The sequence below is a fragment of the Staurois parvus genome, unplaced genomic scaffold (assembly GCF_062004578.1).
Source record: "Staurois parvus isolate SC_StPar_1 unplaced genomic scaffold, SC_StPar_1.0 ptg000011l, whole genome shotgun sequence".
Lineage (NCBI taxonomy): Eukaryota > Metazoa > Chordata > Amphibia > Anura > Ranidae > Staurois > Staurois parvus.
This window is the reverse complement of record NW_028317807.1, coordinates 36,237,947-36,256,887: the sequence shown is the minus strand read 5'-3', so window position 1 is coordinate 36,256,887 and position 18,941 is coordinate 36,237,947. Positions and strand designations below refer to the sequence as shown.

The window sequence follows — 18,941 nt, the reverse complement described above, 5'->3', positions numbered from 1 at the left end:
CTTTGAACAGCTATTCACTGGCGATTGCTTTTCAGAGGGACAGCAATAATAGCTGCATGTGTGAATGAGCCCTTACACCACATGTTTCAGAGCCTGCTAAGAGAAACCATGTATGTGCATGCTTCTAATTTATGTTCCTGTAAAATCTAGGGTAAAATGTAATTCAAACAGTTCAGTTGTCCTCCCTAGTTTGGCCAATCAGAATCCAGGCATTACAAAAAGTACATATAAGAAAGAAAAATTATGGTAATGGTATACTTTTGACTATAACTCCATGAACTTTTCTGTATCATGTTACTTTCTTTTGTATTACTACAAAGATGAAAGTAATTAAAAATTTATTACGAGGACACGCATACGGGATCCTGCTCATCAAGGTGGCACAGTAAAACTGGCCAATGGGTTCATATCATCGTTCCTATAGGGTGTTATAGTCCATGTTTTTCCATAACATTTCCATAGCTGATGCCTCCAGGTGTCTTTATGAACTATTGTTTTTTTTCTTGGCACCTCTACAAAAATACAGAAGTTGTTGCATTGACCCAACCTGTCCTTCCATGTTTTCTGTGCCTTACATTTGTCACATTACTCTGATGCAAAGTCTTCTTGACCAAAGGTGAAGCACAAGAAGAGGGCTGAATTACCACCTTCATCCAAGTTATTCATTTCAGTATTTCTGTATTAGAGTGTCCAGGGTTATAGAAACAAAAGTGGGACTGGAGGTGCCTGCTACTGCATGTCTGTCTAATAATGCCAGAATAACATCACTTTTGGATCTTGTACAGTTTATAAAGCTCTAGGAAGACTTCTTTTAGGAAGCATTCACACCTACATGTTTTCTAAATGCGCAACAAAATGCACAAAAATGTTTTCCTGTGCCATTGTTAATGGCACCCCAAACATGGGTAGCAGACGTTTTTGCGCAACAAAACATGCTACAAACACGCTAAAATGCCCACTGAAAGAATTTCCAACACTCCACAACCAAAAAGGTTCTAGTGCATTTGTTGCACGTAGGGCAGCCCATTCAAGTGAATAGGCAGCCCTAGGAGTGAAGAATAGTAAGCAAAAAAACGCATTTTCCCAGTATGCTCAGGTGTGAATGGGGCCTTATAATATAACTGCACAAACTCCCCGTATGGTTGACTAGAGATTGCAGGGTGCATGCACGAGTCCATCCTTTTTTTACAAGCAGTGAACAGGTAAGTATTAAACTGGGGAGGTGGGAGTGAAAGCAATAGAAAACAAAAATAGGTGTAGTCTCTGAATATACCTTTTAGCCTGGGTTCACACTTCTGTGGTACGGAACATCGCATGTGATTTGCACAGGAAATGCACCGCATTCCATGCATTTTTTATGGCTCAAATTGCACCATATCCACACCAAGAAGGTGCAGGACCCTTTTTTTTGTCCACACTAGAATCGTATTGCATGGGTATTTACACAAATGCGATCCAATTCTGCACATTGCACCACGTTTTGCGAACCAATTTCGGGGTGTTGTTAACTTAACATACACACCTGCAGTGGTTTGCATGAATGGGGTGCGATTATGATGCGGTGCGGAATTCGCACTGAAACCGCTGCAAATTCCGCACCGCATCAGTGTGAACCAGGGCTAAAGGTAAAACATTTTTTTTAAAGTTATGCTTACTTGCTTCCAGTGCTGTCTCTGAGCCAATGAGGAGGGAGAGAGCCAAGAGAGCCTGTGCTCTTGTACTCATCACTGGATCCAGATCAGGCTCAGGTAAGTACAAGGGGAGAATGGGGGAGGGGAGCTGCATGCTGAAGATTTTTTTACCTTGAAGTGGTTGTAAACACTTCCATATACCCAGTGAAGTGACTGGCCTCAGAGGATACACAGAGATGAAACAAATCATCCTATATAAGTTGAACCTGTTTATCTACAGCCATCTTTCCCCTACATCCATTCAAAGTGCAGAATTTACATAGAATGTCTCAGGTCTGAAAAGCAGGGGGCAGGAAGCTGACGTTACATCAGTGAGGAGAGCTCTGAGAGCTGAATGGAGGGAGGGACACACTCTACATGAGTAGAGTTGAGGCTGTCAGTCATAGACTATGCCCTCCCCGTCACTATATTTCTCTTTGTAGGAAAACTTGTCAGAAGTGACTGAGGTTATCTGAGGTTTACAACCACTTTAATGCATAGAATGCTTTGGGGTAAAAACCTTCTGCCTTTAGAACCACTTTCATGCTTTACGCCCCTCTCACCTGTCGTATAGGGAAATGATGGATGAGCGGGAGCTCACTTGTTCTGGGAGGACGTCATATGACTTCCTTCCACTCTAGCTGTACATGTTCGCCCCAGGAGGCGGCACGGTGCAGCGATCGGTGGTGCACTGTGTCCCTCGGACACAGCGGATCACTGATCACAGTAAAGAGCCGATGATGTAGGCTCTACCATGTGATCAGCTGTGTGCAATCACAGCTTATCACATGTAAACAGGAAATGCCAGTTATCGGCAGTCCTCTCCTCACATGCCGCTGTAGCTGTTAAGCGGCATTCCTCAGAGGGGACATCTACACTGATAATCAGGGCATTGATTATCAGTGCTGCCTTTCAGTGCCCATCATTACTGATCAGTGCCCATCAATGCCACCTATCAGTGCTACCTATCAGTGCTGCCTATCAGTGACCGTCACTGCCGCCTATCAGTGGCAATCAGTGCCACTTGTCAGTGCCAGTCAGTACCGCCTATCAGTACCCATCACTGCCACCTATCAGTGGCAATCAGTGCCACTTGTCAGTGCCAGTCAGTACCGTCTATCAGTGCCCATCAGTGCTGCTTTTCAGTGCCCATCAATGACGCCTGTCAGTACCCATTAATGCTATCTATCAGTGCCACCTATCAGTGCCACCTCATCAGCACACATCAGTGAAGTAGAAAAATTACTTGTTTACAACATTTTATAACAGAAACTAAGAAAAACTTTTTTTTTCAAAACTTTGTCATTTTTAGTTTGTTTAAGAAAAAATACAAAAACCCAGTGGTGATTAATTACCACCAAAAGAAAGCTCTATCTGTCTCAAAAAAACTATAAAAATTTGGTTTGGGTACAGTGTTGCATGACCGCACAATTCTCATTCAAAGTGCAACAGTGCTGAAAGCTGAAAATTGGCCTGGGCAGGAAGAGGGGAAAGTGCCTTGTATTGAAGTGGTTAAATAACTAACCTTACAAGTAAAGTGACCCTGTCACCTCTGTAAATAAGATGGGAGGAAGGCAACGACTAAAAGACTGAGGGCACATTCACACCACTGCCCTGCAGTAACACCAACGCGCTTTATATGCTTTGCTGTGCTGCTGTAAAATCCATTGTGACTGGCACCCCAATGCACCTGCCATGCTGACTATGGAAAATGCTGCATTAGGCAGCCCATTCAAATGAATAACCCCATTCACACAACACCAGGGGCGGACTGACCATTTGGAAACTCGGGCACTGCCTGAGGGCCCGGGGTCAGTAGGGGGCCCCATGAGATGCCTCTGGTACTTTTTTCATAGGCTTTTTTGAGTTTGGGCAAGGACACAGGGGCCCCATGATCCCCTATTGCCCGGGGGCCCCATGAGTTGTCAGTCTGCCCCTGCACAACACTCATTAATGTGCAATGAAACACGCTTGTGTGAACACACCGGATCGGACCACCCTTTTTTTCATCAGTTGGTGAGTGGAATTTGAAGAGCTTCAGGCACAACTGCTAACTGAAAGCTTTGGGTGTGTTAGACACAGGGGCGGACTGACCGTTTGGAAACTCGGGCACTGCCCGAGGGCCCAGGGTCAGTAGGGGGCCCCATGAGATGCTCCTGGTACCTTTTTCATAGGCTTTTTTGAGTGTGGGCAAGGACACAGGGGCCCCATGATCCCTTATTGCCCGGGGGCCCCATGAGTTGTCAGTCCGCCCCTGGTTAGACACCGTATCCAACACCTGGCTGCCGTGATTCTTCCAGCTGGATCTTACATCCCTACTGTGTTCTGTAGTGACAGGGATCACCTGTAGAAGCAGACAGTGTGGGTTGGGAGATGCTCACCGGACTCTCACATTAGGACTGTGCAGCCGCTGCATCCTGATAGACATGATCTGCCTGCACACAGCACCTGGAAGTTTAGGCTCTGCAAGAAACGGCCCATTCATGCTATACAGACATTATTGCCTATGTGAAAAAAATATACGGATGAACCAAAACTAGGGGCAAGAATGTCATCAATCATACATAGAAACAATATTTCAATTTCACTAGTGTACAGAAAGTAAGTCTCTCTCTCTCTCTCTCTCTCTCTCTCTCTCTCTCTCTTTTTTCTTCACTATAGCTTACAGAATTAGCTGTCACTTTCCCCGGAGCTAAAGGGTACTTTGTTTCTTTTATCTCGCGAAACAAACTAAAAGAAAACATTGTTTCTTTTAACTCCGGAGATAAACTAAAAGGAAACTTTCTTTCTTTTAGCTGGGGGGGAAGTGACAGCTGAGCTATAGTGAAGAAAAAAAAAAGCAGTAATTACATTAAAAAATCGGCACTGATCTATAGTGACAGCGACTTTTTTTTAACTTTTTTCTGGTTTTCAATGCATTCCTATGGGAAAACATGTTTCAGTTTACGAATTTCTTTGCAATACGAAGTGTCCCGGAGAATGCATTAAATTCGTAAACCAAGGTACACCTGTGTGTGTGTGTGTATATATATATATATATATATATATATATATATATATATATATATAATCCCAGTAAAATACATTTACACTTTTGGTTGTAACATGACAAAATGTGGGAAATTTCAAGGGATATGCATACATTTTCAAGGCACTATATCTATATATTGCCTTGAAAACGTATTCATATCCCTTGAAATTTCCCACATTTTGTCATGTTACAACCAAAAGTGTAAATGTATTTTATTGGGATTTTATGTGATAGACCAACACAAAGTGGCACATAATTGTGAAATGGAAGGAAATTCTTTCTGTAGCAACACAAGGTGAAATTGAAGGCTTGGTTGGTCGAATTTCAAAATCAATGGTGTCACCATCAGATTACAAAATGCACAAAATTTCTGATTTTCTAAAGAAAATTTGTTCAGAATTCGATCCATGTATGGCCTGCATAAAGCTGGCCATATATGGATCGAATTCCAAAAGAGTTTTCATTCAAATACCTTTTCTAAGAATTTTTGTTCAAATTTCACACCATTAGTGGGCCACAGCAATAGCCGATTTTTGACCAACCATTGAATTTGAGTGATCGGGCACATTGCTAATTTTTTGAAACACGAATTTTTAATCAGTGATAGGAGAATCATGGGAGAAATGTAATCAAAAAAGAAATGAACGTGAGCTGTGACCTGGAAAGAAAAGAAAATTCTTGGCCACGAAAATTCTTTTCTGTAGCAAGATGGTGAAACTGAAGACTTGGTTGGTTGAATTTTGAAATCAATGGTGGATTGGACTACAAAACGCACAAAATGCCTAATTTTCTAACGTTTGTTCAGAATTCGACCCATGTATGGCTTTCATAAAGCCTGCCATACACGTGTCGAATTCCAAAATAATTTTCTTTCAAATATCTTTTCTAAGAATTTTCGTTCCAATTTCGCACAATTAGTCGGCCACAGCAACGGCCGATTTTCGAGCGGTCATCGAATTTGAGTGAAAAGGCAGGTTGGAAATTTTTTGAAAAATGACCAAATTTCTAATAAATGATGGGAGAATTGTGCAAGAAATGTAACTGAAAAAGAAATGATTGTGAGCTGAGACCTGGAAAGAAAAGAAAATTCTTGGCCACGAAAATTCTTTTTTGTAGCAACACGAGGAGAAATTGAAGGCTTGGTGGGTGGAATTTCGAAATCAATGTTGGCACCATTGGATTATAAAGTGCACAAAATCTCTGATTTATAAAGAATATTCATTCAGAATTCGATCAATGTATGCCCCGCATAAAGCTGACCATATATGGGTCGAATTCCGAAAGGATTTTCTTTCAAATACCTTTTCTAAAAATTTTCATTTGAATCTCGCACCAGTAATAGGCCACAGCAATTGCTGATTTTCGACCAACCATCGAATTTGAGTGATCGGGCATGTTGGAAAGTTATTGGAAAAAGAATTTCTAACCAATGATGGAAGAATTGTGCGACATATGTAATCGAAAAAGAAATTATTATTATACAGTATTTATAAAGTGCCAATAGTTCACTCAGCGCTGTACATTACAAAGGGGGACAGAACATGTGACAGAACAATACAATACAATGCAAAACATGAGGGGATTGAGGGCCCTGCTCTTTCGAGCTTACAATCTAGGGGGGAGGGGATGGTGGCACAGGAGGAGATAGCTGTGGGGGATGGAGTGGTAGGAAGAGTGGAGGAGGTCGGCAAGTTAGCAGGGGGTGGGGTAGGCTTCCCTGAAGAGGTGGGTTTTCAGGGTGCGCCTAAAGGAGAGGAGAGTAGGTGATAATCTGATGGGTTGGGGCAGGGAGTTCCAGAGGATGGGTGACACCCTGGAGAAGTCCTGGAGGCGGGCATGGGAGGAGGAGACCAGGGAACTAGAGAGAAGGAGGTCTTGTGAGGAGCGGAGTGTGCGTTTTGGGCGGTACTTGGATATTAGGTCAGTGATGTAGTTCGGGGCAGTATGGTGGACAGGTTTGTACGTCAGTGTTAGGATTTTGAATTTGATCCATTGCGCAATCGGAAGCCAGTGGAGGGATTGGCAGAGGGGGGTGGCAGAAACGGAGCGGTTGGAAAGGTGAGCATAAGCTGTGATTGGGAAAGAAAATTCTTGGCCATGAAAAGTCTTTTCTGTAGCAACACGAGGTGAAATTGAAGGCTTGGTTGGTGGAATTTTGAAATCAATAGTGGCACCATCAGATTACAAAATGCACGAAATTTCTGATTTTATAAAGTAAATTCTTTTAGAATTTGATCCATGTGTGCTCTCCACAATGTAGTGTCCTGTCCGCACTGTTGGACATTCTGGCAGTGACTGGACGGGGCATTGCTGAGGTAGAACTCCTCCACACACTCACAGTAACCGGAGCCGGGGTCATGTGACTACAGCCCCTCCCACACAGGACTCCTGTCAGTCAGGGAGTCCGGACGCAGGTTGTTGGTAGAAGGCAACGCTCCTGTTAGGGAGTTGTGATGAAGTGTCTGTCAGTCAGGGGGCGGTGCTGAGTCAGTCAGAGGAGAGTGCCGCCTGTGTGTGTGCGCTCACTTCCCACACCTCCTCCTCCACCTGTCCGGCCGGTGTGTGCAGTCTGTGCGCTCAGTGAGTCACCTGCTCAGCCGCCCGCCCTTCCTCCCCCTCCCGCAGGCGGCACACAGCGGACAGGACTGGCCGCCCCGGACTAATCCTCCTGTAAACGGCTGAGCCCGAAGTCGGAGTGTGACTGAGCGGGGTACATGAGAGGAAGGAAACCAGAGGAGCCGCCATGCAGGACATATCGGACTGCCTCAGCCTGGAGGCTCAGACTGTGGTAAGAGACCTGAGTGGGTTGTACTCCCTGTGCTGACCGGACGTCTCATTGCAGAGCTCAGCAGGGGGCGCCTCACTGAGGCCTCCTCATCCTGGGGGGGCTGTATGAGATGTCAGTGTGTGTGGGGGGTATACAGGGGACATTGCCTAATGCTGACCACACACCCTGCAATCTGATTGTACAATCACCCTTACATCTGTAATACAAGAGCTCCTGACCCGAATACCAATAGTATGTTGTGTTCAGTAGGGCTACGTTCACACGTGTGTTCCTGAACATGCGCACTTCTACAGTGTGTACCGCGCTTGCGGCGCTGTGACCGGCACACCAAATGCGGCATGGAAGTGTGCTTAAAAAATGCGCAAATTGGAACGCAGCTAAATGCTCCATGAGCTACTTTTGTCATGTTTGTCACGTATAGGGCAGCTTATTCAAACGAACGGGACGCCCTATGCTGCCGCACAAAAAACGCACACAAGTGAAAAGGGTTCATAAGGCCCCTTGCATGCAGGCGTCATAATTTACTCAGCAACTCCCGTGTGCAACCGGCAAAAAACACCGGAGTGATGTGGAGTATTGGTGGGGGGAGGTGTGTATAGACGAGTACAGGTCTTCATTGACAGCATTGTGGCCCCTCACACACTGGCATTCCCGAGTAAACATCAGTAAGGGTCCTTTCACACTGACTTTTTTTTTTCATCCGTTCAGAAATGTTTTTTTCCAGAAAAAAATGGATCAGTTTACATCCGCTTTTCATCAGTTTACATCTGGTTTACATCTATTTTTTACATCCTTTACCACTGCAAAAACCGACCGTATGTCCGTTTACATCCGTTTTTCATCCGTTTTTCATCCGTTTTTCATCCGTTTTTCATCCGTTTTTCATCTGTTTACATCCGTTTTTCATCTGTTTACATCCGTTTTTCGTCTGTTCTTTTTTAAAAAAAAAAAAAATAGGTTTGTCTTCCATAGAATAACGAGTCCAAAATATAAAACTGTACACAGTAATGTATATCCCCCTCCCCTGTACTCCATTATAGTGATATGACATGTATACAGTAATGTATATCCCAGCTCCCCTGTACTCCATTATAGTGATATGACATGTATACAGTAATGTATATCCCCCCTCCCCTGTACTCCATTATAGTGATATGACATGTATACAGTATTGTATATCCCAGCTCCCCTGTACTCCATTATAGTGATATGACATGTATACAGTAATGTATATCCCCCTCCCCTGTACTCCATTATAGTGATATGACATGTATACAGTATTGTATATCCCAGCTCCCCTGTACTCCATTATAGTGATATGACATGTATACAGTAATGTATATCCCCCCTCCCCTGTACCCCATTATAGTGATGTGACATGTATACAGTATTGTATATCCCAGCTCCCCTGTACTCCATTATAGTGATATGACATGTATACAGTAATGTATATCCCAGCTCCCCTGTACTCCATTATAGTGATATGACATGTATACAGTAATGTATATCCCAGCTCCCCTGTACTTCATTATAGTGATATGACATGTATACAGTAATGTATATCCCAGCTCCCCTGTACTCCATTATAGTGATATGACATGTATACAGTAATGTATATCCCCCCTCCCCTGTACTCCATTATAGTGATATGACATTTATACAGTAATGTATATCCCCCTCCCCTGTACCCCATTATAGTGATATGACATGTATACAGTAATGTATATCCCCCTCCCCTGTACTCCATTATAGTGATGACATGTATACAGTATGTATATCCCAGCTCCCCTGTACTCCATTATAGTGATGACATGTATACAGTAATGTATATCCCCCTCCCCTGTACTCCATTATAGTGATATGACATTTATACAGTAATGTATATCCCCCTCCCCTGTACCCCATTATAGTGATATGACATGTATACAGTAATGTATATCCCCCTCCCCTGTACTCCATTATAGTGATGACATGTATACAGTAATGTATATCCCCCTCCCCTGTACCCCATTATAGTGATATGACATGTATACAGTAATGTATATCCCCCTCCCCTGTACCCCATTATAGTGATGACATGTATACAGTAATGTATATCCCAGCTCCCCTGTACTCCATTATAGTGATATGACATGTATACAGTAATGTATATCCCAGCTCCCCTGTACCCCATTATAGTGATATGACATGTATACAGTAATGTATATCCCAGCTCCCCTGTACTCCATTATAGTGATATGACATGTATACAGTAATGTATATCCCAGCTCCCCTGTACTCCATTATAGTGATATGACATGTATACAGTAATGTATATCCCAGCTCCCCTGTACCCCATTATAGTGATATGACATGTATACAGTAATGTATATCCCCCCTCCCCTGTACCCCATTATAGTGATGACATGTATACAGTATGTATATCCCAGCTTCCTTCCGGGTTCACAGGCTCTGACTGTTTGAATGGCCAAGACGTGATGATGTCACTCCCAGGCTTGTGCACTGGAGTCACGGCTACGGCACAGAGCTCTGAAGGGAAGGAATGGGTATGCTGTCAGATCGCATGCACCAGTTACATCCCTGGCTGAAAAAATGGTGACTATCTCTTAAACAGTGCACATTTGGGAGATATTCCTTGTTCCTTCAGGTTAGTTTACCTGTAGGCACAAGTGGTGTTAACTCTTGCTTTAAATGCATTTTTTAATTTCCATCAGCCGTTCCAATATATATGGCAGCACAGCACTGGGATATAATGCCATGCTGTATATATATATGCATACATCTGGTGTTACTGTTCTGTGCTGGTAGCGCGCTCAGTTGTGCTATTGCTGACAGTTCCTGGTCACTGCTTAGTTTCAGGAGCTGGTAGGATGGGGTCCTAGTCACAGTGATCAGGAAGCCCAGGAGAGGGCCAGCTCTAGAAGGAAACAAGGGGTTAACCTAATTTTGATCTGTTTTGGGTTCCAACATGTTACACATTTCAGCTGGAAAACCCAAGTACATTCATTGCCTGTGAGGGCCTCATGTCACTTTTCTCTGACTGCAGATATGCAGAAGAACTACAAGTCTCATGAGCCTTTGTGAGTGACAGGCAGTTCTGCAGGAGTTCCTTCAAATAAGAGATTACAAAGGAGTTTTTGCATGTAGGTGGGCTGTGCACAAACCCATCATGTTATAATATATAACAGGAGCACACACCTCCTGCATGCAGACCCTGAAAGGCAGCGTTGCCATCCTTTTACAGGAAGTGACTCTGCAAACTTTTGCAAGTAACAAAACTACACTGAAAGCCTGCACAGACGTTACACTACACTGAAAGCCTGCCCAGAAGTTACACTACACTGAAAGCCTGCCCAGAAGTTGCACTACGCTGAAAGCCTGCCCAGAAGTTGCACTACGCTGAAAGCCTGCCCAGAAGTTACACTACACTGAAAGCCTGCACAGAAGTTACATTACACTGAAAGCCTGCCCAGGAATAGCACTACGCTGAAAGCCTGCCCAGAAGTTACACTACACTGAAAGCCTGCCCAGAAGTTACACTACACTGAAAGCCTGCCCAGAAGTTACACTACACTGAAAGCCTGCCCAGAAGTTACACTACACTGAAAGCCTGCACAGAAGTTACACTACACTGAAAGCCTGCCCAGGAGTTACACTACGCTGAAAGCCTGCCCAGGAGTTACACTACGCTGAAAGCCTGCCCAGAAGTTACACTACGCTGAAAGCCTGCCCAGAAGTTACACTACGCTGAAAGCCTGCCCAGGAATAGCACTACACTGAAAGCCTGCCCAGGAATAGCACTACACTGAAAGCCTGCCCAGGAATAGCACTACACTGAAAGCCTGCCCAGGAATAGCACTACTCTGAAAGCCCGCCCAGAAGTTACACTACGCCGAAAGCCCGCCCAGGAGTTACACTACGCCGAAAGCCCGCCCAGAAGTTGCACTACGCCGAAAGCCCGCCCAGGGGTAGCACTACGCCGAAAGCCCGCCCAGGGGTAGCACTACGCCGAAAGCCCGCCCAGGGGTAGCACTACGCCGAAAGCCCGCGCAGGGGTAGCACTACGCCGAAAGCCCGCGCAGGGGTAGCACTACGCCGAAAGCCCGCGCAGGGGTAGCACTACGCCGAAAGCCCGCGCAGGGGTAGCACTACGCCGAAAGCCCGCGCAGGGGTAGCACTACGCCGAAAGCCCGCCCAGGGGTAGCACTACGCCGAAAGCCCGCGCAGGGGTAGCACTACGCCGAAAGCCCGCCCAGGGGTACCATTATTGATATATCAATGATTGAAAGGTACAAAATATGTTCTTAATCGTTAGGGTTAAAGGATAGGGACACTAAATAAAAAGTGAAGGCCCACTTTACATTTTCTTGATGTGACAGATGACTTTTGAAACAAAATATGAACAGTATAGGGCCATTTTCTGCCTTTTTTTAAAATCTAAACCTGGATTGACAGATACACGGAAATAATTCTGTTCCCATCAGTCAGGTCATCAGTTGCTAAAGAACATCTTTAGGGCACAGGGGAGGCAAAGGTGCAGCATACAGCCAGCTACATGCCCAGATTAATAACTGGTGGAAATATGCAGCCGTTTGATGCTGTTCTGAGCAGTACTTGTCTTTAGTGCTGTATGTGTTCAGGGATGTATGCCCTGAAGACAGAAATTCCATATTCAAGTCATACATCCCGAAACACATATGGCCCTAAACCCGAGTGTTACTTGGAAGAGGATACAGCCACTGCATATTTCAGTCTGTTGTTTTTGACAACAGGTGGTACGCTGCACCCAAAAACACCCATTTTTTACACTGGACAAACAAAATTGCCCGTGTGGATGAGGCTTTAAAAGAGAAGTGTGGACTTATTTTTTTTTCCCCAGATATATTTACCAAGGTGGACGCAGTATCAGTCTGATGCTGTATCTGTCCCCTGCCAGCTCCAAGTGTGAGAACTCAGCACTCATGTGACCGCTGATCGCTGAGTTCTCACAGCCACTCTGAGCAGAGAGCTCTGCCCCATTCCCCCCACACTCACTGGAGCTTTGGGCTGTGGAGGGGGAGGGGCGGCTCACTGAGAGGCTGAGCCAGACCCTGCGGTGGATCCGACTTTGAAGTCGGAATCTTTCCCCAGCCTGGACCAACTAAGTGACGTCAGCCAATAGCAGGCTTCAGCCTGCTGTCAGCTGAAAACGGGCCACAGGTGGGCAGTACGAACTGCACTCCTGTGATCCACAGGAGAAGTACAACCAAAAGAGCTTTGGCTGTACTTCTCCTTTAAGTTTGGAAAATTAGCTGTCCTGATGTGCAGGCTGTGGCTTTTCTGTACTACTGCTTTCTGGTGGCGTCATAGCTTGAGTAACAGGAAGCTGTCACTGCATCAGTTTCCTTCTATAGATACAGTGGAATGTCTATGCAGAATCATGTAGTCAAATGTCAAATTGTATTTACTACATCTGCTTCATAGCCATTCAGCAGTTAGTAACATGGTTCGGTCAGTTTGGAGAATACGTGTCTTAATAATTCATTTATTTTATTAGTTTTTACTGAATTTAGGGAGAACAATAAAATAATTTTACTGTATTTGCTAGAATTACAAAACACAAACCTTTCAGTATCATGTTTTACATGCATGCTAAGTGCAGGTGTTACCCCCGGTATTTATCACATCTCATAGTTGATGGTATCCCCTCTGACAATGCCTGTTTCTCTCCCCAAAAGGTGCCACGTTGGTTCATTTTGTATCCAGGGTCAGCATGTATGAACTGAGCTAAGGACCAAGAACTGAGCTAAGAACTAAAGTTGCCAAAGGGGTGCACAGTCATGTAATTTTCCCGAGTCATCTTCTAGGACAGCTCACTTGAGAGATAGGGCTCCTCCCAGGAAACACCCGCTCCACCTTTTTTTTTTTCCCCCTTTATAGGCGTCCTCTCTCCCATTGGCCCCCAGTTTTAGTGTTTCCTCCGGCCAGGAAGGAGCTACGCCCGTTTTTTATTTTTTATCTGGGCTCTCTGGCGGAGTACAGAGGGTCCCTGGCTGGGGCCCCCCCCTTCCTCCAAGCAAGGCAGGGGCCTTGTGAGGGGGGGGACCTTTCAGCCAGTTTCACCAGGGATGCCCGTTGTGGGGTGGGGGCGTCGGCCCCAGATGGTCCCAGCGGGGCTCTCCAGGGGGGTAGAGCCCGCTCCGCCGACCGAGGCATTGGTGCCTTTCCCTGGGGGTTCAGGTAAGTCTTACCTGCTCCTGGATCCCGGCAGCATGGCCAGGAGGCTCGGCTGCGGTGGGTCTGGACGCTGCGATCGCGTCACTTCCGGGCGTCGGGTGTCGTCACTTCCGGGCGTCGGGTGTCGTCACTTCCGGGCGCCGGGTGTCGTCACTTCCGGCGCAGGAGCAGGGAACGGCCGGAGTAATTTTATGTTTTCAGCCACGTGGTCACATACCTGATAAAGGGGTCCTGCGAGACTCTGAAACATTGCTTTGCTGTAAACCTTTTATTAAAGCCTTTTTGGGTCCACATTGGAGATCCCTGGTGTGCCGGTGACATTCCTCTCCGTTAACTGAGTTCTGTTCTAGCCACTGGTCGCTGCAGCACCCACCTATACATACAGCCATTCTTTAGCAGGAATGTGTGTGTTGGGATTGTGCATTTTTAAATATCTCAGTTCAGCCCCCTGCTGAAGCCTTTCATTTGGTCTCAATGTACTGTATAGTCTGCTTGAGTGAGGTCAGAGTGATATATTTCAAGAATGTCTTTCTATTAATTTTGATGATTATGGCTTACAGCTAGTGAAATCCCAATATTTAGTAACTCAAATTACAATATTACATAAGACCAATAAAAAAAGCATTTTTGATACAGTATAGTATGCACTCAATAGTTAGTTGGGGTTCCTTTTGCTTGAATTACTGCATCATTGCGGTGTGGAATGGAGGCCATCAGCCTGTGGCACTGCTGAGGGGTTATGGAAGCCCAGGTTGTTTTGATAGCTGCCTTTAGCTCGTCTGCATTGTTGGGTCTGGTGTCTCTCATCTTCCTCTTGACAATACCCCACAGATTCTCTGAGGTTTAGGTAAGGCGAATTTGCTGGCCAATCAAGCACAGTGATACCATGATCATTAAATTAGATATTGGTACTTTTGTCAGTGTGGGCACGTGCTAAGACCTGCTGGAAAATGAAATCCAGATCTCCCTAAAGCTGGTTGGCAGAGGGAAACCATGAAGTGCTCTACAATTTCCTGGTAGAGGGATGTGCTGACTTTGTACTTGATAAAACACAGTGGACCAACAACAGCAGATGACATGTCTCCCCAGATCATCAATGACTGTGGAAACTTCACACTGGACCTCATGCAACTGTGCCTCTCCACTCTTCCTTCAGGCTCTGGCACCTTGATTTTACTTTCATCTGAAAAGAGGACTTTGGACCACTGAGCAACAGTCCAGTCCTTTTGCTCCTTAGCCCAGGTAAGACGCTTCTGACATTGTCTCTGGTTCAGGAGTCCACTCCATGTGAATCTCCCCTAATTCTTGGAATGGCCTTTACTTCACAATCTTCCCAAGGCTGCAGTTGTCCCTGTTGCCTGTGCACCTTTTTCTACTACACTTATTCCTTCCACTCAACTTCCCATTATTATGCTTGGATTCAACACTCTGTGAGCAGCCAGCTTCTTTACCAATGACCTTTTGTAATTTACAATCCTTGTGGAGGGTGTCGATGACTGTCTTCTGGACAACTGTCAACTCAGTAGTCTTCCCCATGTGTCTACAATATTGAACTTTTTCACAATATTCTAATTCTCTGAGATTCTGAATTTTGGGTTTTCACCAGCTGTAAGCCATAATCAAAATTAAATTTTGATAATATTTTTTAATTATTGAGGTGTGCCTGTAAGTATATACTTCAGTATATTGTGAGCAGAAAGGTAGAATGCCTGTTTTATTTTAAAAATCGTTGTAGTTAAACTTTTTTATATTTAATTTTTTTACCAAAGTTTTTATTATATCTGGGACAGTAGCTTATGTGCTGTTAATTGTATAACCTATATAAGGCCTAGTGCACAATAGTGGACTGTTGTGCACTATTGAGGTCCGCAAGGTGAAAATTTGGACCTGAATACATCTTATAGCCTTTGTACATTTGTATACCAGATGTTCAGAAGCAAACATTTACCAAATCAAAAACAAAATTGCATTTAGTGTCTGTTTAGTGTTTGGTTTTGAGGAGTTGAGTGTAGCTGAACACATGTTAAGATACCTAAATATGTCTGTATAAATCTGCTTTAACCACCTCCTGCCCGCCATATAGTCCAATGACGGGCGCAAGGTGGTTCTCGCGTTCTGGCAGGACGTCATATGATGTCCTCCCATTCTCACCGCGCATGCGCGGCTCAGGGAGCGCGCGGCGATCGGCGATGCACTGTGTCCCTGGTATGAATACTTTTTGAAGGCACTGTATTATTTTTGTCCAAAAGGTGGACTTACCCTTTAACCACTTGCCCTCCTGAGGATTAACCCCCCCCCCCTTCCTGACCAGACCTCTTGTTGCTGTTCGGCGCTGCACTATTTCAACTGGTAATTGCACGGTCATGCAATGTTGTACCCAAACAAAATTTAAATTCTTTTTTTTTTTTTCACACAAATAGAGCTTTTTACATAAAAAGACCAACAATTTTGAAGAAAAACAATAGTTTTTACTTTCGGCTATAAAAAATATATAGTAAATTCAAAGTTAGTCATAAATTTAGGCCAAAATATATTCTGCTACCCTTTTGGTAGAAAAAATCCCAATAAGTGTTTGATTTGTGTGAAAGTTACAGCGTCTACAAATTATGGTATAGATAAAGCAAGAATACAAGAATTCAGAGGGGAGCTCAAATGCACCTACATCCCAAATGGCAACATGATGCAAGAAATGGGAGGAGGGATATAAAAAGGAGAATAAACTCCTCACTGAAAAAAGATGATGGGGATAAAAATGCCAATAATAACGAAAAGATTATTTATAAAAAATTACATTTATTTCAATCGTTTAAAATAAGTATAACATTTACACTTGAGTATTTAAACTGGGTAGTAGTACTAGTTACAATAATCAGGTGCACTACTTCTCAACAATTTTTTCCTATTTTAAGGCTTCTTCAGGAAATATCAGGAGATATTGAATATAGCACCACAATGAAACATGTAAATTACAAAATAACAATAGACATCTTCATAAATTAAAGAAGCAAAATATTGAATACCAAAAAACATGCAAAAAAAGGAAATATATACAGTATCTCCCAGAAGTGAATACACCCCTCACATTTTTGTAAATATTTTATTATATCTTTTCATGTGACAACACTGTAGAAATGACACTTTGCTACAATGTAAAATAGTGAGTGTACAGCTTGTATAACAGTGTAAATTTGCTGTCCCTTGAAAATAATTAATCACACAGCCATTAATGTCTAAATCGCTGGCAACAAAAGTGGGTACACCCTTAAGTGAAAATGTCCAAATTGGGCCCAATTAGCCATTTTCCCTCCCCGGTGTCATGTGACTCATTAGTGTTATAAGGTCTCAGGTGTGAATGGGGAGCAGGTGTGTTAAATTTGGTATCGCTCTCACTCTCTCATACTGGTCACTGGAAGTTCAACATGGCACCTCATGGCAAAGGAGGATCTGAAAAAAAGAATTGCTGCTCTACATAAAGATGGCCTAGGCTATAAGATGATTGCCAAGACCCTGAAACTGAGCTGCAGCACGGTGGCCAAGACCATACAGCAGTTTACCAGGACAGGTTCCACTCAGAACAGGCCTCGCCATATTCGTCCAAAGAAGTTGAGTGCACGTGCTCTGTCTCCAATCAGCTCTATGGTCAGCTGGCAGTAACACTGGCTGCATTGTCAGGTTCCCCCAACGGCATGGGACTGCCCGAGAAGGCCGTGGAAGGCAGCGGGAGAGGGGGTGCATCTTCTCCCACTGCTTGGAAAAGCAGTCCTGCAGCTAATTAGCCACTTGGCTTGCGTTTACCAGGATGATGCCTGCAGCTGCCACTCAAAGTCCAGTGATGTACCAGTACGTCGCTGGTCCTTGTTGGGTGTACAGTATCTCACAGAAGTGAGTACACCCCTCACATTTTTGTAAATATTTTTATATCTTTTCATGTGACAACACTGGAAAAAATTACACTTTGCTACAATGTAAAGTAGTGAGTGTACAGCTTATATAACAGTGTAAATTTGCTGTCCCCTCAAAATAACTCCACATACAGCCATTAATGTCTAAACCGCTGGCAACAAAAGTGAGTACACCCCTAAGTGAAAATGTCCAAATTGGGCCATTTTCCCTCCCCGATGTCATGTGACTCATTAGTGTTACAAGGTCTCAAGTGTGAATGGGGAGCAGGTGTGTTATCGCTCTCACATACTAGCATACATGGCACCTCATGGCAAAGAACTCTCTGAGGGTCTGAAAAAAAGAATTGTTGCTCTTCATAAAGATGGCCTAGGCCAGTGGTGGGCAACCTTTTTTTTCAAATCTCGCCAAAACCACAATTGAAATTTATTTTGAGAGCCACATTTTTAAAACTGAAAATACATAGGATGGTACACTGTTTATAGTTTCAATAAGTTTTTATAGTAATTCATCCCCCCTATAGTAATTCATCCCCCCTATAGTAATTCATCCCCCCCTATAGTAATTCATCCCCCCTATAGTAATTCATCCCCCCTATTAATTCATCCCTCATATAGTAGTAGTAAGTAAGTAGCAAGTAGTAAGCCAAGTCCCCCCTGTGTCAATTCACTTACCTTTGCTCCGCGCATTCCTCTCGCCGTGTTCCCGCGCCGTTCCGGTCTTCAGGGCGGACTGTGAGAGGAGCCTAGCTCCTCTCACGTTCGTCACGCTGCCCCGCCTACACACATCCTGACAGCCAATCACTGGCTATCAGGATGTGAGTGGCAGCGAGACTGGCCAATCATTGCATTTGAGCGCGCTGCCCTGGCTGTTTTTTTTGGATCACGCTGCAGAGTCCCTGCCGCCCGAGAGGAGGGAGGGGAGCGGGCGCCCGGCACACAAGAGCCGCATTAAAGCGTGTAAAGAGCCGCATGTGGCTCACGAGCCACGGCTTGCCGACCACTGGCCTAGGCTATAAGAAGATTGCCAAGACCCTGAAAATGAGCTGCAGCACGGTGGCCAAGACCATACAGCGGTTTAGCAGGACAGGTTCCATTCAGAACAGGCCTTGCCATGGTCTACCAAAGAAGTTGAGTGCACGTGCTCAGCATCATATCCAGAAGTTGTCTTTGGGAAATAGACGTATGAGTGCTGCCAGTATTGCTGCAGAGGTTGAAGGGGTGGGGGGGTCAGCCTGTCAGTGTTCAGACCATACGCTGCACACTGCATCAAATTAGTCTGCATGGCTGTCATCCTAGAAGGAAGCCTCTTCTAAACATGATGCACTAGAAGGCCT

At 44.5% G+C, this 18,941-nt stretch overlaps 1 protein-coding gene across 19 annotated transcripts in view; it reads left to right on the top strand.

Annotated features, from left to right (window-relative positions):
• The window catches only part of LRRFIP1 (LRR binding FLII interacting protein 1), a 185,363-nt gene that overhangs the window by 52,039 nt on the left and 114,383 nt on the right, over window positions 1-18,941 (top strand). Inside the window, exon 1 of one of the 19 annotated variants that reach the window (XM_089672402.1) lies at window positions 7,136-7,489. The exons of the other annotated variants lie outside the window; for them this stretch is intronic. Within the exon in view, the coding sequence (XP_089528528.1) occupies window positions 7,445-7,489 (45 nt within the window). The 5' untranslated portion in view covers window positions 7,136-7,444. Of the gene's footprint in view, window positions 1-7,135; window positions 7,490-18,941 lie in introns of those variants that run through there. 19 annotated transcript variants of the gene reach the window in all.